Here is a 26,825-nt window from a genome sequence, read left to right as displayed (position 1 = left end):
AAGAATATGTGAAAGACAGTTCACAGACACCGTTTCGAGAGATACGACATTTAGATTCATCGTAAGGCTCCCTATTAAGCCAGATGTCATCCTCGGAGAATCAAGAATACATGCACTAAACAGACTAGAATCATTAGTCAAGAGGTTGAGCAGACACCCCGAACTCAAGACAGCTTATGCAGATTTCATGAATGAATATGAAAAACTAGGGCATATGAGCTTGATTGAAACAAACCAAAATCAAGATGTACCAAATTCATACTTCATACCCCATCAATCAGTGGTACATCCAGATAGTGACACCACAAAGGTCAGAGTGGTATTTGATGCCTCGGCAAAAACATCACTCGGGACATCACTCAATGACAAGCTCATGACAGGACCTAATTTACAGCGAGATCTTTTTGACATTGTACTTAGATTTCGCAGCCATAAGTACGTCATGACGGCAGATGTGGAAAAGATGTTTTGGCAAATCCTCATCCATCCTGAAGATCGAGCATTCCAGCAGATTTTGTGGAAAGAGGAATCTTCTGCCCCTGTGAGGATTTATCAGTTGAATACAGTAAGATACGGAACAGCATCAGCACCTTACCATGCCATGAGGTGCCTAAATGAATTGGCTACTCTTCATGAAAATGAATTTCCAGCAGCAGCAAAGGCTATTCGCGATGATTTTTATATGGATGACTGCTTAAGTGGAGGAGACATTCTAGAAGACGTGATCGGGCTACGGCGGCAAATACAAAATATACTCAAGAGTGGTGGAATGAATTTGAGGAAATGGAGGTCCAACAGCAAAGAGATCTTGCAGGATTTGGAGAGCAAATGCGACGAAGGGACTTTACTGGTTTTAGACAAAGGTGAAGCTAGTAAGACTCTTGGACTCCTCTGGGACTCAGCACAAGATTGCCTTAAGTTTCGAGTTGAGCTGGCAAAGCAGTCACCAAGATCCAAAAGAGAAGTCGCCTCCAAAATCGCACAGATTTTTGATCCACTAGGACTCGTGGGTCCAGTACTGATCAAAGGGAAGATGTTGATGCAACACTTATGGGTAGATGGATTTGAATGGGATCAGCCATTATCTCGAGAGCACCTTCAGATTTGGAACGAGTATTATGCGTCATTAGAAAGATTGAACAACATCAGAATTATGAGAAACATAAATCCTGGGAATTTGCTCTGGCTCTTTTGATTTGTTTGGATTTAGTGATGCTTCAGAGAAGGCTTTTGGAGCATGCATTTATGCAGTTTGTCAAACGCAAAGTGGTCTCTACATTTCCAATTTACTTTGTGCGAAGACGAAAGTAGCTCCTTTAAAAACCATTTCGTTGCCAAGACTCGAATTGGAGGCAGCCCTTCTTCGTGCACAACTTGTCAAAACAACAGTGAGTGCTTTGAAAGAAAAAATTGGTCAGATCAGATTATGGAGTGACAGTACAATTGTTTTGGGATGGATCAACACTGAGCCAAGGCTGCTGAAGACATTTGTGGCAAACAGGATTGCAAAGATTCAAGAAGCCACTGATGCAACCACCTGGAAGCATGTTCCTTCGACTAAAAATCCAGCTGATCTTCTCTCAAGAGGAATTACTTCAGCAGAACTCGAAGATAAAAAGCTGTGGTGGAGTGGACCTTCTTGGCTTCGCACACAACGTCAACAACCAGAGCATTCAGAAGAATTTGAAACAGAACTACCAGAGCTGAAGGTCACAGCAGTTACGTTGACAGCAACATCAACCAGCATTCTACTGAATAAATTCTCGTCATTTCCGAAATTATGCCGTATAGTAGCATATTGTCAAAGATTCATTTATAACTGCAAACTCAAACCATCAGAAAGGAAAAAAGGTTCACTAGAAATACAAGAAACTTGTAAAGCAGAGAAGCAGGTAGTCAAATGGACACAATTAGAAGCATTCCCTCAAGTACTACATTGCTTAATTAATAATCAAGACCTCCCAAAGAAGAGTTCTCTAAAGTCACTCAGTCCGTTTCTGGATAGTGACGGATTGATTAAGGTTGGAGGAAGGCTTCGTTTTTCGGAGGTAACATCAGAACAGAGACATTCTGTGCTTCTACCAGCAAATCATCACATCACCAGAATGATCATGGAAAATGAACATCGTCGTCTGAAGCATTGTCCCCCAGAGCAACTGCTACATGCAACTCGACAACGATATTGGCCTATCAGCGGCAGAAGAAAAGCGAAAAGGATTGTCAAGAGGTGTCTGAAGTGCTTTTGTTACCATCCTACAGTTCCAGAGGTACGCATGGCAGATTTACCAAAAGAAAGGGTTACGTTAGTTGTTCGACCCTTTGTTACCACAGGAGTGGACTATGCAGGTCCAATATCTGTAAGAGAAAGCCACAGAAGGGGCCGCATTCATACTTACAAGAGTTACGTAGCTGTATTTACATGCTTCAGTACCAAGGCAGTGCATTTGGAGTTGGTGTCGGAGCTAACGACCGAAGCTTTCTTAGCTGCACTGCAACGCTTTACGGCGAGAAGAGTTTTGTGCAAGCAGCTTTTCTCTGATAATGGGAAGAATTTCATTGGAGCAGCGAACGCACTACAAGATATCCAATCCTTTTTGGAAAAGGGGTCAACGACCATTACCTCCTCACTCGCTCAGCAGCAGATACAGTGGAGTTTCATTCCTCCCCGGCCACCCCACTTTGGGGGATTGTGGGAAGCAGCTGTAAAGATGATGAAAAGACATTTGCTGACTGAAACACAGGGACGTGTGCTAACTTTCGAAGAAACCTACACTATTCTTTGCGATATAGAGGCGGTATTAAATTCGCGCCCCCTTACTCCCTTGCCAAATGATCCAAATGATTTAGAAGTCTTAACACCAGCACATTTTCTTCTAAGTGACTCGATCGTGCAACCTGTGCAAAGGGATTTATTGAGAGAACCCGATAACCGCTTGTCACGTTGGCAGCACTTGCAGAAAATTCGGCAGCGGTTGTGGCAGAGATGGCAGCGAGAATACTTGCAGGAATTGCAAAAACGTGTCAAGTGGCATGATACCAATCGACGTATTGATGTTGATTCTTTGGTGCTATTAATTGAGGACAACATCCCTCCTCTAGAGTGGCCCAGAGGAAGGATAGTTCAAGTTCACCCTGGACGAGATGGTGAGGTGAGGGTTGTCACCGTTCGGACGGCTGGTGGAACTTTCACCCGAAGCATCAAGAAAATATGCCCTCTTCCCATTGAAGGGGATGACAAGGAGAACTGAATTCAAGATTTCATGTGATATCTTTAACTTTGTGTTATTTTTCATCGAAGATATAATTTCAATATTATTTTCTTTTAATGATATAAATATGTATGTATAGAGTTTTGTATTAATGCATATGTTCAGAATAAGTGTTTTTACAATAGGTATAAGATTACAATGTTACAATAGTTTAGTTGAAAGAACTCCTTTCAAGGGGGGCAAGATGTTATGAAGAGACTTTTCATTTTTGTAAAATTATTTCATTAATTGAAGTTGGCACTTTCTAAGCCTATTTCCGATTGGTCAAATGATTTTGTATTGTTGAAAATGGTTACGCATGCAACAGTCATGTCCGTCATCAAGTTGTGATATCGCATCATTAAGACATATCAAATGCAATAAAGTATAGAAGGTGTGGTCTCCCCTCTTGGAGAACAATCATTGAACGAGAAGTGCAACCATGCAAGCTAAGGGCGCCAATCTTTAAGTTGATGACTTAAAGATAAAAATTTATAATCAAGCTTGGACGGACTCTTATCACAGGGATGGGGTGATAGTGCACTAATCATTAAGCAGGAGAATTAGAAGTCAAAAGGCTAATTAAGGCAGATTGATTAAAGTGAACTAGGAAAATATTATTTATTATATTGAATATAAATGACGACGGTTTAACGAGAACTGAATTTAAAATAGGAAATGAATTTAACAAAAAGTTGAATGACTCTACTTCGCGAAAACTTGCAATATTTTAAACTCGCTTGCTCACCATGTAGTCTTGTTCAGCTGGTCCTTGGAAAGCTTCCATCCTTGTAGCTGGAACATCACCGGTCGTCTTTGAGATATCTTCATCTGCAGCTAAGTACCATTCCTGCCTTGCAAATTGCATCAACCACTAATTGGATGATGGCTTTGAAACTATCACTCCCTGTTATGCTCTATCCCATATATTGGAGATGAGCCCTAAGTCATAGTTAGAAAAACCTCCTTGGGTTATGTGGAGAGGATACTCAATTAATAATCCTTCCAACTTTACTGAAAATGTGCACTGAAGTTTCATTTCTATCTAGTTTAATACTACCTATTGTCTTAGACTGGTATACACTGGTCTAATACAGAGCTGTTCGTACTTCCTGATGAGAGTGGCTATACACCCATCATTCAGAAATTCCTAAGTACCACGTCGTGGTAACGAAGTAATGAATGTGGAAGTGATAAACTATCACACTAGTCCACTATGTTACCACAACCATAAGACAAGTTATCAGACCTAAAGCGAAATACAAGATAGAAGAATCAAGAATCCAGAAGAAGAATCCAGAAGAATCATGCCAAGAGCTCCAACACGCCCTTTTATAACCTTCTCTGGCTCTAATTACAGGTCACTACACGTGGTCCAATCAGTTGACACGTCTCTCCCCACTCCAGATATTAAAGTTGATGGGTCCCAACCATGATATCAACTGTTCTTCTATTAGCCCTTTCACTCAGTATCCATGGCAACATGACGCTCCTTTGAAAATATAGGCGGTGATTAGTTTGAATTATTCTGGTCGAAATACAGTAGCTGTCGTTACAACGCTTGAACACGTGCTCGCTTTTCCCAGAATTTGATGTCTAAATTTGTCCTTCCTTCTTCCTCAGTGATGTGGCAAGATAGAGGAAAATCTACTGCAAGTTAAATTTAAACGAATGTCGCAAGAATCTAAGTTAATATTGGGATATTCAACCCTCGTTTACCAGTCGTAGTTACAAAGTAATGAAATGATAGTGAGCAAATGATCAACCATGAATTATAATAAAATTACATACCAAGATAAATATCATGACGTTAAATTCCTGAATTAATTACACATAATAAAATTAACATAATTACACTGTGACGTCTGGAACGTTACAAAGGCACCAAGTTCCTTTACTTCAAAATCAAAACCAAACACACATGTATTGAGTAAAGTGTTTGATTCTAGTCTTGATCACTTATTTAGTGATCTGAACACATTAATCAATGTTCTGATCACAAGTTGAGGTTAACGACGTCGAGTGCAGTGTTCGATTCTAGTCTTGTTATGTTTCTTTTGTAATCTAATCTTCTTAGAACAAAGGTATCCCCTGACATGTTCTAAACACATGTGGTATAGAGTACAGTGTTCGATTCTATTCTTGGTCACTTATTTAGTGTTTTGAACACATCAATCAATGTTCTAATCACATGTTGGAAGTTAAGAACATCGAGTGCAGTGTTCGATTCTAGTCTTGTTATGTTTCAATCACTTCTTTTGTAATCTGATTTTCTTAGAACAAAGGTATCCCCTGACACGTTCTAAACGCATGTTGTATCGAGTACCGTGTTTGATTCTAGTCTTGATCGCTTATTGTTTTGAACACATCAATCAATGTTCTAATCACATGTTGAAGTTAACAACATCAAGTGCAGTGTTCGATTCTAGTCTTGTTATGTTTCTTTTGTAATCTTCTTAGAACAAAGGTATTCTCTGACATCTTCTAAATACATGTTGTATCGAGTACAGTGCTCTATTCCGGTCTTAATTATTTATTTAGTGTTCTTAACACATCAATCAATGTTGTAATTACATGTTGAAGTTAACAACATTGAGTGCAGTGTTCGATTGTAGTCTTGTTATGTTTCAATCACTTCTTTTGTAATCTGATTTTCTTAGAACAAAGGTATCCCCTGACACGTTCTAAACACATGTATCGAGTACCGTGTTCGATTCTAGTCTTGATCACTTATTTAATGTTTTGAACACATCAATCAATGTTCTAATCACATGTTGAAGTTAACAACATCGAGTGCAGTGTTCGATTCTAGTCTTGTTATGTTTCTTTTGTAATCTTCTTAGAACAAAGGTATTCCCTGACATCTTCTAAACACATGTTGTATCGAGTACAGTGTTCTATTCCAGTCTTATTACTTATTTAGTGTTCTTAACACATCAATCAATTTTCTAATCACATGTTGAAGTTAACGACATCGGGTACAGTATTCGATTCTAGTCTTGTTATGTTTTAATCTAATCTTCTTAAAACAAAGGTATTCCCCAACATGTTCTAAACACATGTTGTATCGAGTACAGTATTCGTTTCTAGTCTTGATCACTTGTTTAGTGATCTGAACACATCAGTCAATGTTCTGATCGCATGTTGAAGTTAACGACATCTAGTGCAGTGTTCGATTCTAGTCTTGTTATGTTTCAATCTGATCTTCTTAGAACAAAGGTATCCTTTGACATGTTCTAAACACATGATGTATCGAGTACCGTGTTTGATTCTAGTCTTGATCGCTTATTTAGTGTTTTGAACACATCAATCAATGTTCTAATCACATGTTGAAATTATCAACATCGAGTGCAGTGTTCGATTCTAGTCTTGTTATGTTTCTTTTGTAATCCACAAGTCTAAACATGCACAAAGATGTTATCGCTGCACACTCTTGCCTTGGCGATGCATGTTCGATAAAGCTATGCCTTGACAGAGGATGAGGAGGAGGTAGAGGAGGCTAAGTAGGTAGAGGTGGAGGAGGTAGCCATAACAGCCGCCGCCATCTTTCGGTAATTAGCGTCGGAAAGACGATTTTGTCGTAAACTAAGGATAGCCTCCTTCAAGATGGTAGATGAGAGGTTAGGTTATAATGCACTGAAGTTGATGATAGCTAACAGAATTTTTTTCAAATTACCCGCCACCACATTTTAAAGGTATGTAGCTAAAGATAACAGCACGGTACTCAGTTGATTAAAGATGGCAGCTTGTCAAAAAAGGACATGCCCTCCACCACATGTTAAAGGTATGTAGCTAAAGATAGCAGCACGATCCTTTGTTGATTAAAGATGGTCGCAGCTGCACGTGGAATTGCCCACTACTACGATAAAAATAGCAGCACGGTGCTCTGTTGATTAAAGATGGCAGCTTGTCAGGAAAGCACATAGAATTTCAAATTGCCGCCACCACATTTCAAAGGTATGTAGCTAAAGATAACGGCACGGTGCTCTCTTGATTAAAGATGGCGGATGACAGCTGCCAGAAACGCACGTGGAATTTTTTAAATTACCCACCGCCACATTTCAAAGGTCTGTAGCTAAAGAGGGCTGCACGATGCTCTGTTGAGCTGCTGTCAGCTGTCAAAAAAGCATGTGTGTTTGTTTCCAAACAAGAGCACGTGGAAATTGCTGCCACCACATTTCAAAGGTAGTAGCTAAAGATAGCAGCACTGAGGTTTGTGATGCAAGATGGTATATGATACCTGTCAAATAAGCACGTGCAATTTTTCAAATTACCCACTCGTAAGGTTTAGCTCAGTAAAGAGGGCAGCACTGAGGTTAGCGATGCAAGATGGCGGATGACAGCTGTCAAAAAAGCACCTGGAATTTAAATTATCCACCACCACATTTCAATGGTATGTAGCTAAAGAGGGCAGCACGATGCTCTGTGAGCTGTCAAAAAAGCACGTGGGTGTGTTTCCAAACAAGAGCACGTGGAATTTTTCAAAATGCCACCACCACATTTCAAAGGTAGTGCCGTAAAGAGGGCAGCACTAAGGTTAGCGATGCAAGATGGCGGATGACAGCTGTCATGTGGAAATTACCCACCACCACATTTCAAAGATATGTAGCTAAAGAGGGCAGCACGGTGCTCTGTTGATTAAAGATGGCAGATGACAGCTGTCAAAAAGCACGTGGCTTTGTTTACCAATTCAAATCTCGCGCTGGTAAGGTTTAGTTGGCAGCACTGAGGTTTAGGCCCGTCAAGATGGTAGCACTGAGGTTAGCGATGCGTTGTTGTCAGATGACAGCTGTCAAAAAGCACATGGCTATCAAAAAAGCACGTAGCTTTGTTTACCAAATCAAATCTCGCGCTAGTAAGGTTTAGTTGGCAGCAATGAGGTTTAGGCCCGTCAAGATGGCAGCAGTGAGGTTAGCGATGCGTTGTTGTCAGATGACAGCTGTGAGAAAGCACGTGGCTGTCAAAAAAGCACGTGGCTTTGTTTACAAATTCAAATCTCGCGCTAGTGAGGTTTAGTTGGCAGCAACGAGGTTTAGGCCCGTTAAGATGGCAGCAGTGAGGGTAACGATGTGTTGTTGTCAGATGACAGCTGTCAAAAAGCACGTGACTTTGTTTACAAATTCAAGTCTCGCGCCAAAATTCAAATATCCCACCAAAATTCAAATTTCCCGCTTGAGGAGGAGGCCTTTGTGGAGGGCCTGAGTAGGAGGAGGCGGCCGAACCCGTGACTTTATCTACTTTTGACCTATCATTGTCTTGAACACCATAAATTTCACGCTTGTCATTGTCGTCCTGAAGACTACAGTCGGCACTTACATCAAGTGTTTTCTCACATTCGCTCGCTTCTGTATCACTTTGTGTTGCATTTACGGCCCCTACTTACGAGGAAATCTGAAAGAGTACACTGTTCTTTACTCACGTCAGTCAATTTGTGCGGCTTTGTTCCTTTCATTTTGCCAATTTTCTCAAGTAGAGCACAGAAACATAAAATACACCAGCGTTAAATGGCTTCCGAGTTCGCGGGCTTTGATGTCTGATGCTACATTGTCAATTTTCCATAAACGCACAGGAATAAAAACAACCGTATTTCTAAAGTGCAAACCGTTCAATACCAAGATGCTATAATTAAATTAAAAGCATAAATATTGTTGGGTGAATGTACAAGAATTGATACACGTCATTCTGTATGTTCTAAATGCAAAGAATGAATTCCACGGGAATTTATCAGCACTGCTTTGGCGGCAATAGTTTAGGAATCGCTAGTCAAAGGAAGGAAGGCGGTATTGTAGTGTTTGTGGAATTATTTAACGTAGTAGTTCTCTGCATTTTTCCACAACTCTGGTCTGATCTTTGTACTCGGCTACCGAAAGCTGATCATCTGTAATGGAACTCGATGTGTTACGATATGTCCACATGAAAGGATACTTGTTTGACAGGTTACAGCGATGTCTCCCATGACCGCTAGGCAGCTCCCGCGCAGAACTGAAACGTCCAGTTCCAAGGTAAGAAAAGCAGTTACAGAATTCAAGACTCTGCCAAAAGCACTGAAAATGTTTATTGCACATATTAGAATATATGAGCTACAAAAAAACCGTGAAACAGCACACGACTTGTTACTTTGTAAAGTGGTGGGAACCTACATGTAAGGGAACTTCGGATTTCAAAAAATAAATTTTCAAACCCGAATTTGAAAATTCAGGCGCCAGGTAAAAATTTTCAGGCGTGTTGGCGACTGGGCGCCCAGTATTTTTCAACCCCTGTCTCCAGCCCACCTATTCGATGTTTTCTCCAACACCACAACAGCTCCTGGTTCAGACCTCGGTAGGACTCTAGTGACAACCAACACTTCTGTCGCCCTCAGCCCAGTCACCGAACCCCAACACACTCTCACACTGACTTCACCACAGAGTCCAACTCTGACTCCACCATGGAGCCCAACACTGACTATAGCTGCACCACGGAGCTCCACTCTGACTGACTGTCCGCGACTAGCCTTCCCCTTTATGGCTCAGGTTTTGGGAACCAGAAAATTCGCGAGTTGGCTAGAGGTGGAATATTCCCCTTGAATCTCCAAGAAACTCAAGAACAATACACGGTAAGGCCGGCCTCACCCCACAAGCCGACCGGGAGATCCCCAGTTGTCTGAGTCACTAGCCCATTCCTGGAAGTACAGATAGGGGCTACCACAGGGCTGGCACGTAATAGTATGTATGTACATAAGTATGTGCGTATATATGTAAAGATAGGAGAATTATCCTATTTCATTGTATGTTTATTTTAATTTTATGTGCTTCTTTGTTGAACTACTAGCTTAAATTTATTTTGATTACAGCAAGCAGTAGTTCAAGCTCCACTGCTAGTCTGGGTTCTGTGCCTACGGAAAGTGTTGTTGAAACTATGCGGTGGCCGTATCATGAGGATGAATTACTTCGGTTTATTGAGCTGGGACAGTTACCACCAATGCTGCTGGACCTGCTGGAGACAACTCATTCAGATCTCTTCTACAGTGGCTGTATCATAGCAGAAATCCGGGATTTCAGATTTGCACATCCTCATTTTGCTCCCAATACTCATCATGTGCTTCTACGGCCAACTACTCTGGTAATCTTTCCTACTTTTAATGTTTTGTTGAACTCTTGTTATAATAGGTTCATGAGCAGTCTTTAAGTTGTTGTTTCAATTCATACTTCATTCTTTTAAGTACCTTTCTTTCGCTTGTTTAAGCTATGTATTAAATTAATAGAAACTGATGACATTATTATTTGTGGAAAATATGAAGAGGAGGTGCAAATGCATGTATACTTTGACAGGAATCGGAAAATTTTGGTATGAAGATTAGTTATCTATATAGAATTTCCTTTCCACTGCGATAATATATTTGTTCAGCTCACATTTTACTAAGGCAATTTTTTGCATATATGCTCAATTCTACATCTCGTCAAGATTATGAATGATTTTAAAGTGTATCTATGCTTCACAGTGATAAAAAGAATATCATGATACTTCTTCTCCTCTACCACAACAACACTATGTATATATGCCCATTTCACATCTCATCAAGACTGTGAATTTTGAATTGTATCTACGTTCTTGAATACTACGAAGAATATTTTAAGATTTTTTCTTCTCTTATATTCCCACGGTAAATGAACTAATTTCTTACAACAAATGTGTTTCCAGGAAATTCTATAAACAATTTTTCATAATGTCAAACTTTTAGCTCTTTAAAAGAGCTGTGTTTCAAATACTTTGTTCTACATGCGATATGGCTGAAGATGACCTTTAAATAGGTTGAAACTAGTCCCATTAAATGTTTATTTAATAAACACTAATTTGTATTGAAAAGGTGGAATAACTCACTTATTATTTGATTTGGTTTAATGAAGATTAGTGTCTCAGAAAGTAAGATTTCGATCATGATGAGAGGAAGCAAAACAGACAGGAGAGAGATTAACTTGTGAGCCTCTAGAAGTAGTGTACAGTTTTCGATAACTTGGTAGTGCATCACGCTATGGAAGAATGGACAAAGAGATTAACATGTTGAGTGCCAAGGGACCCCATTTGGGTACTTGAGAGTAGTCAAGTTTCTGAACTTCATGTCCCCATATGGGATCGTACGTTCTTTCGAAATCGAGAACTGTGCAGACCCGTTTGGGTGCACAATAAGTGTGTGTTTTGAAGCTTAATAAGCCTCTTACTCTTTAATCACTTTCCTAACTGGTTCAAATTTAAATCAGGCCCCCGTATTTACGTCTACATTGATCTAACATCTACACTACGTAGAATAAGCTCCTACTCGAGTTATTCTGTACGCGTAATCTGCTGTTGCACGTTGTTATTATTATTATTATTATTATTATTATTATTATTATTATAGACAATTTAGCTATCTAAAATACGTAAATTGCTGATTATTCATTGGATGTATTCGCATGCTCTGTTCTACTTCTAGTTAGTTTTCATTTTAGCAATTGGCAATGCATACCACTAACAGCAGTAATCCCTCTGACCATTGCAATACTTTTCCTTGTCACACTTCCCCTTCCCTGCCCAGCCCTTCAACCTGTCTACCTGCTAGTCCATTGACCCGAACCCCACCCCTTGAAGCTACAACACACATTATCCAGTCAGCTCTAAATAGACATAAAAGCGCACTTCACATATGTCACCTTAATGCCCAGAGTTTAGTTTCTCAAACTCGTATAGATGAACTAAAAGCGATTTTCATTCCATTGTCCTTTGATATCATCTTATGCAGCGAAAGTTGGTTGAAAGTCAAACATCAAGCTAAGAATCTTGAATTGCCTGGCTACTGCCTTCTGAGGAATGACAGACTTGGCAAAGGGGGAGGTGGGGTCTGTGCTTTTGTCTCTTCACGCTTGAAACCTCAAATTATCTGTCAGTCGCCTCAACAGTACAAGCGTAAACCTGAGTACATGTTCATAGAGATACAGGTCGCTACTGTTAAATGTTTGGTAGGTGTAGTATACAAACCGCCTAAAGCTCGCCGTCTGTATGACTTAGAGACTGATATTAACAGACTGTTACCTATGTACGAACATTTTATAATGATGGGAGATTTTAATACAAATCTTCTAGATCCAGATTCTTCCGAAGCCACCCATCTATTGAATACGTTTCAGGCATGCAGCATGGCGGTCCTCCCACTTTCTCCCACTCACCACACTAAAACTTCACACACACTACTGGACCTAATAGTAACGAACAACCCTGACAGAGTATTACATCACGGCCAGACATCTGCTCCCGGACTGTCAGCCCATGACATCATCTTTATGTCTTACGCACTGCAATGCCCTAAACATAAACCTAAGTACGTGACTTACCGAGACTATAGCCGTATTAACAACGAAAAATTATTGGAAGACGCTTTTTCGATGCGGTGGCAGGAGATAACTCATAAAACTAATATTGACGACATGGTCACCACTTTCAATAACATGATACTACAAATTTTTGACAAACATGCCCCTATGCGAACAGTACGCGTCTGTAAAAGACTCTCCCCGTGGCTAAATGATGATATTAGAGCAATGATGGCTAAGCGGGATGCAGCTCATAGGAAATATAAACATTACCCGACAGAGGAAAACTTTATCTATTACAAACGACTACGTAATAAAACGACTCAGACAGTAAGAAACGCTCGACTACGGTACGCCCATGACCTTATAAAACTTGATGTAAGACCCGCTACTTTATGGAAGTCAATCCGCCATTTTGGTCTAAATAAACTGGACAAGGTAGACGATTTGGAAGTTTCTCTTGATGAATTGAATAATCACTTCGTATCCTCCCATGTACAATTAAACGAAGAAGCAAAAGAAGATCTTTTGTGTGCAAATTACAACACACCACCCGTAGGCAGAGACAAATTTTATTTTAATTACGTCTCACCCCTTCAAGTGAAAGCGGCTATCATGCGAATCAAAACTAAATCCACAGGGGTGGACAATATATGTATTATAATGCTAAAGAAAATTATCGACGCTATTATTCCAGTATTGACATTCATATACAATTTCTCCCTTCAAAATAGTGTATTTGCAACTGTCTGGAAAATGGCCCTGGTGCATCCTTTACCAAAGATAAAATCTCCTAGACTAAACAGTGACTACAGACCTATAAATATACTGTCAATAGTAGCCAAGGGACTCGAACACATAGTGCATAATCAAATCACCAACTATCCCAACGACCACGACATATTAGACCCACACCAGTCAGGTTTCCGATGCAATCACAGTACATGTACTGCCTTACTAAGCGTGATTGACGATATAAGACAGGCTATTGACGAGCAAAAACTGACTATCCTAGTATTATTGGACTTCAGCAAAGCATTTGACTCTGTAGACCATGAGTTGCTCCTATCCAAACTTTATCACCTAGGGTTCTCCTACAGTACTCTGAGATGGTTGAGAGCTTATTTACACGAACGTCAACAACGTGTCACCAATCAAGGTGCATTTTCTTCGTGGCAATATGTAAAAAGAGGTGTCCCACAAGGGTCAACCCTTGCTCCTTTGTTATTTTCTGTCTATATCAACGACCTAGCTGAACAGCTGACACATTGTAAACGTCACATCTATGCTGACGACGTGCAATTGTACATCCATGCAAAACCAACAGACGTTTTGACAGCAATCGAGAAAATTAACATGGATCTAGAGGCCATAAGTAAATGGTCTTACCAGCATGGACTTATTTTGAACCCAAAAAAGTCCCAAACTATAGTAATTGCCCACCCAAGACTTATTTCCGACAATTTCCGCATGTCCATCCCCGACGTACAACTTCAAAATCAAGTTTTGCCCTTTTGCAAGAGCGTAAAAAGTCTCGGAGTAACCATTGACCAGCACCTCTCGTGGACGGATCAGATAATATCTGTGAGTGGACGAGTTTTTGCTACGTTGCACACATTAAACAATTTCAAATTTACTTTTCCGTTCAGTTTAAAGAAGAAACTAGTTGAAACCCTTGTTCTTCCAATATTCGATTATTGTGACGTAGTTTACAAAGATGTGAAAACCGAGCTTCGAGATAAACTACAACGTGCACAGAATGCCTGTGTAAGATTTATATATAATCTGAAATTTTCAGGTCATGTTACCCAGTCTTACGTCGACCTCGGATGGCTACGCCTTGAAGACAGACGCAAGCTGCATACCCTGACTTCATTGCACCGAATCCTTACCTTACAATCCCCATCTTACCTGTATGAACGATTTCATAGCCTTTCTGAACACCATGATAAAAACACCAGAGCGCTGAGCTCGACATTGCTCGCTATTCCTAAGCATAAATCCTCAACCTACAACAATTCCTTCACTGTTGTGGCCAGCCGTGAATGGAACTTCCTTCCGCAGGAGGTCAGAGGGATATCAAACCACGGAAGATTTAAAAGTATGTGTTCAAAATATCTCTACGAAATGAGCTCGTAGTGCGACAGACTTCTTCTTCTTCTGTTTCTTCTTCTCCCCATGGCCCTTCTTCTTCCTCTTCTTCTTATCATTATTTATTATTATTATTATTATTATTATTATTATTATTATTATTATTATTATTATTATTATTATTATTATTATTATTATTATTCATCAGTAGTGTTAGAAAGTACTCAGCTGTGGTTTTCCTGCATAGTTATCCTTATCCCTATCCCCATTTTGCAATGTTTTTCACCCACAGTAAACACATGAAAACTGAACATTCGTCAATGTGATATACTTCTGGAATTGGACAAATTAATTGTAAATATTAGTAGGTTTATCTATATTATTATTATTATTATTATTATTATTATTATTATTATTATTATTATTATTATTATTATTATTGAAATTGTAATTCGTTCTTTGTTGTATGTTAATTTCTTCGGAGGAAGCAAAATGTTAATTTGTATAATTTGTATTATAATAGTTATTTTTATGTACAGCAGGATAGCATAGTACCGTAGTTTTTTTTTTCAGTCTCTTTTTTCTTTTATTCAGTATGTTATATATTTTTATGTTAATTATGTATTTCACTGGTTAAGTGTAAGACAGGGACACGTGTCCCGAACTTTGCCAGTTAAAATAAATCATGTCTATCTATCTTCTTGCCATCTGTTTTCTGTCTATTTAAGTATGTGAATAGTCCACCTTTCATTCATCAATTCCTGTTTTGGCGCGACCCCTATGGGTACATCAGGAGTACTTTGTAGGGTGACAGAGTCATTGTTCTATCTCAAGCACGAATTGTTTATGTAAGTTAGCAGTGCTGTGAGTTTCCTTTTGTGCAAGTTGATTTCGTAGTATGTCATTACTATCTTTAAGTCATTGTGAGTAAATCAAGCATTAAAAGGCTTAGTGCAGATAGTCTGGATGATTTATTGAACAAGTCGGACAATAATGATGTAGACAAAGAATATACAGTGATTTTGAACCCAGTACAGAGCAAATAGCAATCTCGCACGTTTATCTACATTGATGAATTACAATCTTGAGAATACACTTCCCAACCGTACTCCGGGTTTCCATGCCACCTGTTACAGCACTTTTAACCAACTTCAGCGATATAGTCACTGTTTCCCATGTTGCACAATCATCTCTGCTAGGCCATGTGTACAGACTCGTACCAAAATTAAAAGTTATACACACATAATGATATACATATTCAATATTCTCACAAATTTTAATAATATTATGCTCTTACATCCTAATTTACCAAATTCACATGATTTCCTCTGCTTTATATAACAAAATTTTATACAAAAAATTCCATACCTAAAATCAGGAGATCGTCATTTACAAACATTTCCTAACCTAAAATCAGGGATTGTACTTTTGTACGGCTACAGTATGAACAAACTAACACGTCTCTCATAATCAGTGACAGAAAACGCATCGCTGCAAAGGAAAAGGCAAGTATGGCTGAGCGTCGACACATAAACTACTGAGGGCGTGTGTACGTGTACAATTCTTGATGACCAATACGACCCCAATTGGTGTTACAATATTTGACCTAATATACATAATGTGTTAACCTAATAAAGCATAAATATATCCTCATTTCAACGATCACTTGCTTGGTTGAACCTATGCACATTTTGGCACCAGTGAGTACTTCGATGTTATTAGCTCATGGCACTAGACGGCAAGCCCAGAATTTCAGTCTGGCACTCAGTGTGTTAATATAAAAACCAAGCAAGCATTAGAATTATGCTGGTGAGTTAAATACATTATATGGCACAAAAATGAGCAGTGATATACAAAAAGACCTTGTATTCAACTGGTTTTGTATCAGTATTGACGTATGGACTTTGACCGATAGAAAGAAGAGAAGGTTTCAAGCAGTAGAAATGCAGTTCCGAAGTAAGACCAGACAGAGATAGGAGGAAATATAAAATTTCAAAATAACAAAGACCTAGCAGATGAAAGCAAGGGTTGTTTGGACACATGAGACGAATGTGAAAAGAGAGGATTCCGAAGAAAGCCATTGAGAAAGTGATCCCTGGAAAAATAGCTAGAAGACGACCTTTAATGAGAGGGATGTTCTCTCTTGTGGAGAGCATCGAAGCAAGAGTCATAGATAGCAGCACAGTGATTGAAGAAGAATTGTAGATAATTTGGAACATTTCAAAATGTGTCTAGAAATGGGAATGGATGAAGAAGTAACCATAACAAACATCAGTATGGGAAAAAATAGCAACATAAAGAGGAGAGGAGGACACTTCATACACTGTTGTCTTCAAATAGATGGGCTGTCTCCTTGTCAGTCTCAGTTGTTCGACATGCTCCCTTTTCACTCCCATCAGGAGGACAGGCCCTACATTCACTGAGGAAAATCTCAGCTGAACTTCCGTCATGATGCAGGAAGTGTGGGATAAGAAGAAAGCTGATATAAAATCTTGCTTGACAGTGTATGTGTCTATTTGTCTGCACCTAAGTAGAATGCTCTTTCTGTACTTTCCTTTTGATTTTTAAAGCGAACTGAAAGTGCGAAAGGTTGCCAGATTGATTAAACTAGAGGAAATAAGCCATCTGTTTAGAAGAGAAATGAAAGAATAAAAAGCAATTGTTCAAAATGTTTAAAAGAATAGAAGGTCAACATTTTCTTGACTGCAGATGTGTTTACCTCATGACCGTACTTAATGCGGGGTCTTTTGTAAGTCATTGTTCACTTCATCATGTGTCTCTATATTTCGCTTAGTGCTTCCCTCTTTTGTTCTGTTTCTGTTGTAATGCACACCAAAGAATCAATCATTATTCTTGTGCAAGAGCAGACTATATCCTTATTACTCATTTGCATGGATTGTACAATTCAAATGACAGATATTATCACATGACGTATTCTGCAGCACCGTCTTTTCTCATGTCATCATGTAGCACAGTTTCTGGCCACTGACCTTGTCTGTTTGAAGTACAAGCCTCGCTATTCTCCAGCTCTCTTGCAAACTGAGTCCTTCACTCCATTCAGCCATCTGTCTCTTGGCGCCCACTTCCATCTGGATATCCTTGAGTTCTCCATTCATTTGACATGTCTATACTATCGTAGTTGATATTTCTCTATTCAGTCAGGTGAGGGTTCCTCATTCAGTACTTTCATTACCATCTCACAGGTTAATACTGGAGCATAATAGGTATGATATGTAATATGTATTTTCATGTTTCTGATCAGGCTTCTACCTTGTTCACCTTCGTCTGTTGTACTTCCTAAGCATTTGAAAGTTTTCACTTTCTTCCGTCCGCCTCCTCCAAGCAGTTGGTCTTTCTTCCTTGTTGTCACCATACTGTTCAACTTCTTTTGCCTATGCCTTCAGATGCTTCTGTATTTCTTCCCCCTTATCACTCCATACTGTTGGCTCCGCACTGTAGAGGTAGCGTGCCTGTCTCTTACCTGGAGGCTCTGGGTTCGATTCCCGGCCTGGTCAGTGTTTTTTTTCCCTTTCATTTGAGGGATAGTTCGAGGTCCGCTCAGCCTACGTGATTAGAATTGAGAAACTATCTGACGGTGAGATGGCGGGTCGGTCTGGAAAGCCAAGAATAATGGACAAGGGGATTTGTCGTGCTGACCACATAACACCTCATAATCTGCAGGCCTTTGGGCTGAGCAGCGGTCGCTTGGCGGGCCATGGCCCTTTAGGGCTGTTGCGCCATAGGGTTTGGTTTTTATCACTCCATACCGTCATGTCATCCATCTTCATCTTCTCTTCATCATTCCTCCCTGCTCCTGCCATTATTAGCTCATCCATCATAACAATGACAAGTTACTTCCTTGCTTTAACCCTTTCCACTCGAATTATTTGTAATCCTGATTTCTCCCAACTCTTATTTATTTCTGTCAACATTCTTCATATTTTGAAGCCTGGTATTAAGTATGGTTGTAAAAATACAGGCATGAACTACAAAATTGATGAATGTATGGTATTTACATGACACTTTCTTAACAGTATGTCTTGAGTGTGTGGAAGCGTTCAAAGCAAATGCTTGGATGGAGCTCTGGTTGCTTCTCACAGGTTTTACAGAAGTGGACTGTCTCTCGCCTCCCTCCAACAACTTTCCTGTCACTGCAAATCGTGCAATACTTAGGTTTTCCTTCGGGATGGGGGTACAGCAGGTGCAGCTTGCCATTCAGCCTCACTTCTTCATCTGTTGAGGAAGGTCTTCTCTTTCCTGTTCTGTGCATTCTGCACATTTCCTACAAGTTGTCTTACCAAGTTTTTCCTGAACTTCAGATGGGTCATTCCATTGTTACCTTCTTTGAAGAGTAGGAAAGCATTCACTATTGTGATCTCCAGAAGCCAGAAGAACATTTTTCTCCACCACTTCACTGACTTACGTGTGAATGGGTATGAGCTAGCATAGTGGTCAGAAAGATCAAGCACATATGACGGTAGGTTTCTCTACAATTTCCTCGGCACCTTGACGTCTTATTCTTTGCACAGGCTGAATAGAATTGTCATAGAAAGTGGACAGCATAGCAATAATCTGCTTGTCCTTTCAAACCAAGCGTGAAGTGTTATCTGTTTGGAGTGCAATAATGTCATGCTGTTTCATTCTCTTTGTTGCGGTTTTTCTCGCTTGTAATGGCAAACCTCTCCTATTTACCATTACAGTGCCTGTAATATGGACCTTTAGTTTAATTCCAAACTTCAGGCAGCTGAAATGAAATTACTACGCACTATGATCCAGAAAACCAGGAAAGACAAGATTAGGAATGAGAAAATTAGAGAAGAAGTAGGAATAGATGATTCTCTCCTCAATAAGATTCAGATATCAAGACTGAAGTGGTTTGGTCACATGAAGAGGATGCCAGTAAACAGAACTGCAAGGAAGGAATTTGACAGAAAGTTAGAAGAAAGACGACCCATGGGAAGGCCACGAAGGAAATGGATAGATTTAGTTAAGAGCGATGTACTGCTGAGAGGTCATGATTGGGACAAGTTGGTGGAGGAAGAATGGTACAATGACAGGATGAGATGGAGGAGGCTCATATACCACACCCGGGAAACTGGAGATGGTTTAGGATGATGATGATGATGATGATGAGTTTCAGTAGCTCAGCTGCAAGGTCGTAACTAGTATAAAACCTGTCCGTAAAGACATGAAACCCAGTTTCGTTGGTGGCTGCAAAACTTTTGTAACCAAATGAATAACTATCCTGCAAGTGAAGGGTAAATCGGGCCTAACAAGTGATTGTGTGGTTATTGAACCATAATATGGTCCCACTACTCGAGTCTGACAGTACATAAATACGGAGTTCCAACTTTATTGGTTTCTGTTTATTGTAACACATGAACACGACACAACCCTTGAAGCCCACAGTGCTTTATCAACACTCAGATTCTTCCCTGGAATGAAGTGTTCGCTGAATTTCGTGTGCAGGTACGACGCTATATTTCTGACCTTTGAATCTCTAGATTGTGGGCCTGTCTTATCAGCATCAGGGAAAGAAAGATGGAGATTCCAGAATATCTGTAGAAATCTGTCTCTAGAGAACACATCTTTGTAGAACACCTGCTTATCCAACCAGTCTTCATTGAAATAATCCTGCATTTCTGCCTTATTGTTCATCCCCATGTTGATAATTACACCAATAAATGCCTTCAGTTCTTCTAACATCATCCAGCTTTCCAAGGAAACCAGATAGATCTTTTCTGAAGTGGAGTATTTTGCTGTATTTTCATTTTGGCAAATTTATTTGTTTCATGGACAATAGAGGTTAGCAACTGATCAGTAAAAAATAGCTGCCAGTACTCTAGTTCTATTTTAGGTCTATTGCCACAACTTATGAATCCACTGAGTAACCTGTTAGGAAATTTGGGTAATCCTGCATCACCTGTTCTGCACGATCTCCAAGGTATGTTTGAAGTCAGTAGTGTATTACTGGGACCGGGACGAGTCATAATATTATCGCCTCCTCGATGGTTTCTTGCAACGCTGATATCAATATTGTCACTTGAATCACTAACGGATATATCACTGTCATCGTCACATTCAAAATTCGAATCACTTTCATGGTCACTATCATTAGAATCAGCCAAAATAGACGCAAGAATCTCAGCTTCGGTCAGACTGTGCGCTGCCACGTTGTTTCACCGCGACTGCTTTCCATTGTCAAGGAAACGGAGCAGTTTTGCCGGGCAAAGAGGAACTAAAACACTCTTATTTGGTTTCTTTCGGTTTCTGGAAGGGACCAGCACTTACCAAACGAAGGACAAAAGCTCTGGCATGCCAGGTAACCTAGCAGCAACCGGTGAAACATTGTGTCGACTTGGGGTCTACACATGAGTTATAATGCTAAGCGACAGCTGTCGACCTCAGGTCGACACATGAGTACAAAAGGTTAAACCATTCCTGTGCATTTTCCAGCCTGTTCACGCTTCTCCTCCTTTCACACTATTTTCACTCTCTACAGTATGATTCTTGACTCCTTGGTTTTCCAGGTGGTGGTGGTGGTGGTGGTGGTGGTGCTAGTGATTATTGTTATAAGAGGAAGTACAGTAGAAGTCCGTTATAGTGAGAATTCACAACAGCGGAAAATTTACTTGCTATAGCGGATTGCCGTTATATCCGATTTTTGTATAAAAGGTGGAAAACACCTCATACACATTAAAATAGGTATGAAATGGCGATCAGTTTGTTCAAAACGTGCGTTTCCGCGGATGATATCCACACTACGGCTTACTTGTTTGTTATTTTTCGAAATCCGATGCTACGTGAAAGTGTATGTTTAATTTCATTCTGAAAAAATTACAGTACCGTACTTCTCCAAATCCATGACGAACCCCACTTTTTCCTACAAAAAATTTTAATCAGGCTCAAAAAGTGCTTTGTAAAATCTTATGAATGCCTTTGTTGTACAGTACGCATTTTTAGACTATTTATAGACGCCGAACATTGGCTTTCGTTATACAGCATTTTTTGCAGCTGCACAATTATTCTTTATTTCGCGGGTTTAATGACCATTTACTTAAAATTAGCATCATAATACTGAACAGAACCCGTTGAAAATTTGCCGGTAATACCTATTCCATGTTTCTCTACAATACGGCGATCCACCAGGAAAATATTCTTGCTATCTATAAAACTGTTACGGTACTTTTACTCAGCATCAGATATAACCAGCTACCGCTACACGCATGTCTCGCTTGCCGGGTTCAGCCAACTTCAGCGGCTTGCGATGTATAGGCCTAATCGCGGACGCTGAAAGTCAACGAACGAGTTTATTGCGCTACGGTATGGCCATTCGACCCTTGCGTTTTTTGTGCACATACCTCACAATTTCATTTTTGACTTCTTTAAAGTGACCTTGTTGCGGACCACTGAATGCACTTTTTGTTCAGTACACATTTTTTAGCTATCTTTGTCTTCACGCTGACGTCAAATATTGGCTTTACTTATGCCTATGCCATATTTTCTTGAGGCTGCACAATTATTCTACATTTCCGAGTGTTTAATAACAATTAACTTAAAATTGGCATCATAATACGGTATCGACGAGAACCCGTTGACAATTTGCCGCCGATACCTGTTGCACGTATCTTTACGACTGTCCATCATGAAAATGTTCCTGTTGTCTATAAAACTTAATTTTACTACGAGCCAGGTACATTAGATGCGTTATAACTCTGCTACAGAGTAGCCGTGGCCTTTCTAAGAATTCTAAAGTCTCGCATGTTTTGATGCCATTCTGCAGATTTGAGAAACGTTTTTGTAGAGGCTAGTAGAATGTGTTTCTTTCTTCACTATTGCCCGAGATCCAGTGACGTTACACACAGGTACCGTACAACCGGCTGTCACGGCTAGCGATGTATAATAAAAAGGCGGTTGTTTATTGTCAACGAATTTTGTGTGTGCGTGCGCATGCGGGGTGGAAAGAAGAGGCGTGGTTACCACGGTAGTTGCCTGTGGTATTCATTCCTGTTAGGCAGCGAATGGAAGACAACCCTTGATTTTTTTGCATAAAATTCTGAGGGATAAAACGTCTTGGATTCGGAGAAATATGGTATCACTCCAGAGTTTCCTTCTTCAAATGGCGTCACCTAACCTAACCGTATACGGTATGTGTCGTGAAAACATATTTGAAACGCATGTAGAGCCCATTTATCCTCGCTAAAAATTTGAATGTGAATAGTCTTTCCAAAATTTAGCTAGACGCGAGAAAATATGAACTATCCTCTGAAATCAGCGATGTAGGCCTACTCTGGCATATCTGGAGGTGTATCACATTTTTAATTTCAGTATATAACATTAAAATTAAGAGATCATTTACTTCAGCAGTTATTTTTAATGAGTTGACAACTGTTGTCGGCCACGTTATTTACGCATTTATTATGAAAACTTATCCTCTTTCATTTCGAATTTTCGACTCCAAAATCGCCTTCGAATGTCGATGAGAGAGCTCGCAAATGCACAAATGGGAAAACTATACCATACCAAAGATGATTGATCGCATTTTGTGGCAAACGTTCCAGTTTCCTTATTAAAACAGCGTCACCTATCCTAACTTAACCGTACTATACGTATGATGAAAACATACTTAAGTGCCAGTAGAGAAATGATAACCTTTTCGCTATAAATTTACATGATGATAACCTTTCCGTAATTTAACCAAACGCGAGAAAATATAAACTAACCTCTGAAATCAATTACACACTCTGCCATATCTCGAGGTGTATCCCATTTTTACTTGAAGCGATCGTTTACTCAGCCTTTATTTTTAACGAGTTTAGAACTGTTATCGGACACGTTATTTACGTACGTATTACGAAAATATGTTCTCTTTCAATTCGAATTTTCTTTACAGAAGAGCAGTCGACGGGTATTACTAATCGACTCCGACATCGCCTTCGAATGTCGACGAGAGAACATGCTAGTGGACATAGCGAGAAAACGATACCGAAGATAATCGATTTCATGCAACACATTTGGGGGGGGGGGCATAAATATCGATAACAAAAAAAATATTGCGCGCTTAATTGCTCGTAATAACGGATGCGCCAATGATAGGGCTCTCGCTGTAACCGAAGGATAATGCACAGTTTAATATAGGAATTTTGAAGGGACAGAAAATAGTTGTCGGTATAACGGGGTTCTCGTTATGCCATACTCGCTATAGCGGACTTCTACTGTACAACTAGGCAATCATCCTCTATATAACACTAATCACAGAGAAAAAATGGAAGGGATATGACACTTTGAAAAATGAAGGTATCGGCCAAACAAAGACAAGGGCCACAAAGGGCGTGTAAATGAAAGACTCCCTAGGTTTCGAGTGCTCTAATACCGTCGGGGCAGAAAAGAACAAGAGTTGACCAAGGGAAGTCGGATAGGATAGATGAGTGTGAGGAGCCTGACACAAGTAAGTGGATGCAATGCCAGGACTCAGTTAGGGCCCCGTGATCGCCAATCCACACTCTAGAGTTCAGAGCCACTGGAACCCCTATTAGTCGCCTCTTTCGACAGGCAGGCGATACCGTGGGTGTTATTCTACCGCCCCCACCCATGGGGGATTGGTTTTCCAGAGCTCTCCACACAGGACTTCTACGTGGAGTGTTGCATGCCTTTTATATATCAAAGAAGACCATCAATAGGTCCTTGCCATTTTCCTAATGGTGCTCTTGGAGCTGTGTGATGGCTAGATTTTACGTCCCAGTAACTACTGTTGACGGTTTTCAGAGACGCCGAGGTGCCAGAATTTTGTCTTGCAGGAGTTCTTTTACGTGCCAGTAAATCTACCGATAAGAGGCTGGTGTATTTGAGCACCTTCAAATGCCACCGGACTGAACCAGGATCGAACCTGCCAAGTCAGAATGCCAGCACCTCAACCGTCTGAGCCACTCAGCCCGGCTGTAATTTTTTTTAGAACAGTATTCATGTGCGACCGGAAACAGTATGTCAGCCACCTTTTTATTTAAAGATAAAAATTTTTCATAATGTTCCATATTGAACTGTATCACAGTTAAATTGAAACAAGATATTAAGTGGTTCAACCTATTCAATACAAGTAAATAGGAAATGTAGTGCTACATTCTTATTTGGTTAAAAGCAGTACCGGTTTCGACCACCAATCTGGGTCATCATCAGCCGATTAAAAATACAAAAACAGTGCATAGGAAAACAAAAATTTTAATGATATATCTTTCACAAAAGCAGTTCAAGAACCAATAAAAGACAATAGGGGTTAGCACTGTGCGATTTTAAATCATAAAATCCAAAAGAAGTTGAAGATCAATCACTTATATGTGGCAAGGCGCAAGTCCCTGAAGAGTAGCACAACACACGCAATGTCTGGCACTATGCCTTAAAATGTTTACGAGAAGAGGTGAACAGTTCATTGAACAATCTGGAGTAGGCAGATTCAAATGTAACAACTGCAGCTCCTCGTACATTGGACAGACTGAACGCAACTTTAATATAAGATATTCCGAACATATCGACGCCATTAAACCCAACAGATTCTCTGCTATAGCCCCATACAAGACTCCAAACATAATTTCACCAATATTGAAAAAGACATCAAAATTCTTAAAATCATTAACAAAGGCCCCCTTCTAAACACTACTGAAAATTGTTTTATTCACCTTGACCAATACTTCAACCCTAATTTCAATTTCAACGACATTTCTGAAAAACCCAACATTCTATTTGACTTCCTAATTCTTCTCAAAAAGGCTAAATTTCTAAACCCAAATTCAATTTTTCATGCCTTACACATTTCCTACCCATGTTTTCTACTTTTAGTAACCCATCCTCATAACCCACCCTAAACTACCTCTCCTTTATTTCCCTATCCTATCCTTTCCCATCTTCTTTTAACTTCCAGTTCTCTTTTAATCTTCTCTTATCTACTAATCCTCCTCCTTTATTACCTTATCCCATCTTTTCTTTTCTTTTCTTTTCATCTCTCCTCTCGATTAAAAAAAAAAAATCTGTTTTCCGAATTGAACTATATACCTACTATAATACCACCTCCTACAGTTCAGATCATTACAACATTCAAATTTAAACTCATACCTTACGCTACCTCAAGTACGACCCGAACTCTTATCTTCAAGAAATAACACGCTATGCATATGTGTTTTTCATTTGTTTCCAATATTGCGCTTTTTAACATTTTTCTCCTCATAGTTCATTTTCCAACATTGAACAAGATCTTTCCATCCTAAAAATAATTAATAAAGGCGTTCTTCTCAACATATTTGAAAATATTTTTATTAACATTGATCAAAGAATTAACTCCAACAGTAACCAAAATGAAATCTCCAGAACTTATAACATCCTTTTTGAAGAAATTATAAAAACTTATTTTCAGAATACGAACAATTCTAACGCTTTTAATTCACCCGTGCCCCTCCACTTGACTCCACCTACTACCACTCCCCTCACCCCTGCTGTGGAAACACGCTGCAAACAACAGTGCCACTCGGAGCCACACATGAGTCGGCCGGACAAGACAGAGAGACAAACAGGGCGGAGAAGTAAGTACTCAGACGCCGTACAACACTTAATTTATTTATTTCAGTATTTTGTGCAAGTCTCTTAAGTTTTCCTCTTTTTTTTTCGTTTTTTTTTTCCTTAGATCTTCCCAAGTAATATATGGATTGTACGAATTGTCCGGCCACATAATTCAACATTGAGTTATTCCACCTGAAAACAAGCCCTGTTTGATCAGATATTCACGTACTCAAGGCTTCCAATATGAGATCACATCGACGTATTTCAAGTTTGAACTCTGATTTTACCATGCTATGATCATCTTTTTAATTTCATTTTGTACATTAAAAACTCCATGAGACTTTTATCATTCAGTAATTGGTTTGAGTTGTTTTTTAAAAAAAATCTCTGTTTACATGTGACAGAGTCACCTTTACTCTTAAACATTTTTAATATATGTCATTGTTTTTTAGTATTAAGATTATCATGTGTTTTACCGTAATAGCATAGGCTGAAGCTATCTCACAATACAAGAGACAAAACATGTCCCTTTACTTAAAATATAGTAAAAAAAATAATATTGCACTGTATTGTAAAGGTGGAGTCAATCATTAAGACCTTATATCTTGTTGAGGCT

General features: G+C 39.5%; 1 protein-coding gene across 1 annotated transcript in view; it reads left to right on the top strand.

Annotated features, from left to right (window-relative positions):
• Positions 1-26,825, top strand: part of Spt20 — a 338,912-nt gene that overhangs the window by 44,374 nt on the left and 267,713 nt on the right. The window contains exon 3 of the mRNA XM_067143670.2: positions 10,081-10,349. Coding sequence (XP_066999771.2) covers positions 10,081-10,349 — 269 coding nt within the window. The remainder of the gene's footprint in view (positions 1-10,080; positions 10,350-26,825) is intronic.

The sequence above is a fragment of the Anabrus simplex genome, chromosome 3 (assembly GCF_040414725.1).
Source record: "Anabrus simplex isolate iqAnaSimp1 chromosome 3, ASM4041472v1, whole genome shotgun sequence".
NCBI lineage: Eukaryota > Metazoa > Arthropoda > Insecta > Orthoptera > Tettigoniidae > Anabrus > Anabrus simplex.
This window is presented reverse-complemented; position numbering and strand designations above follow the sequence as displayed.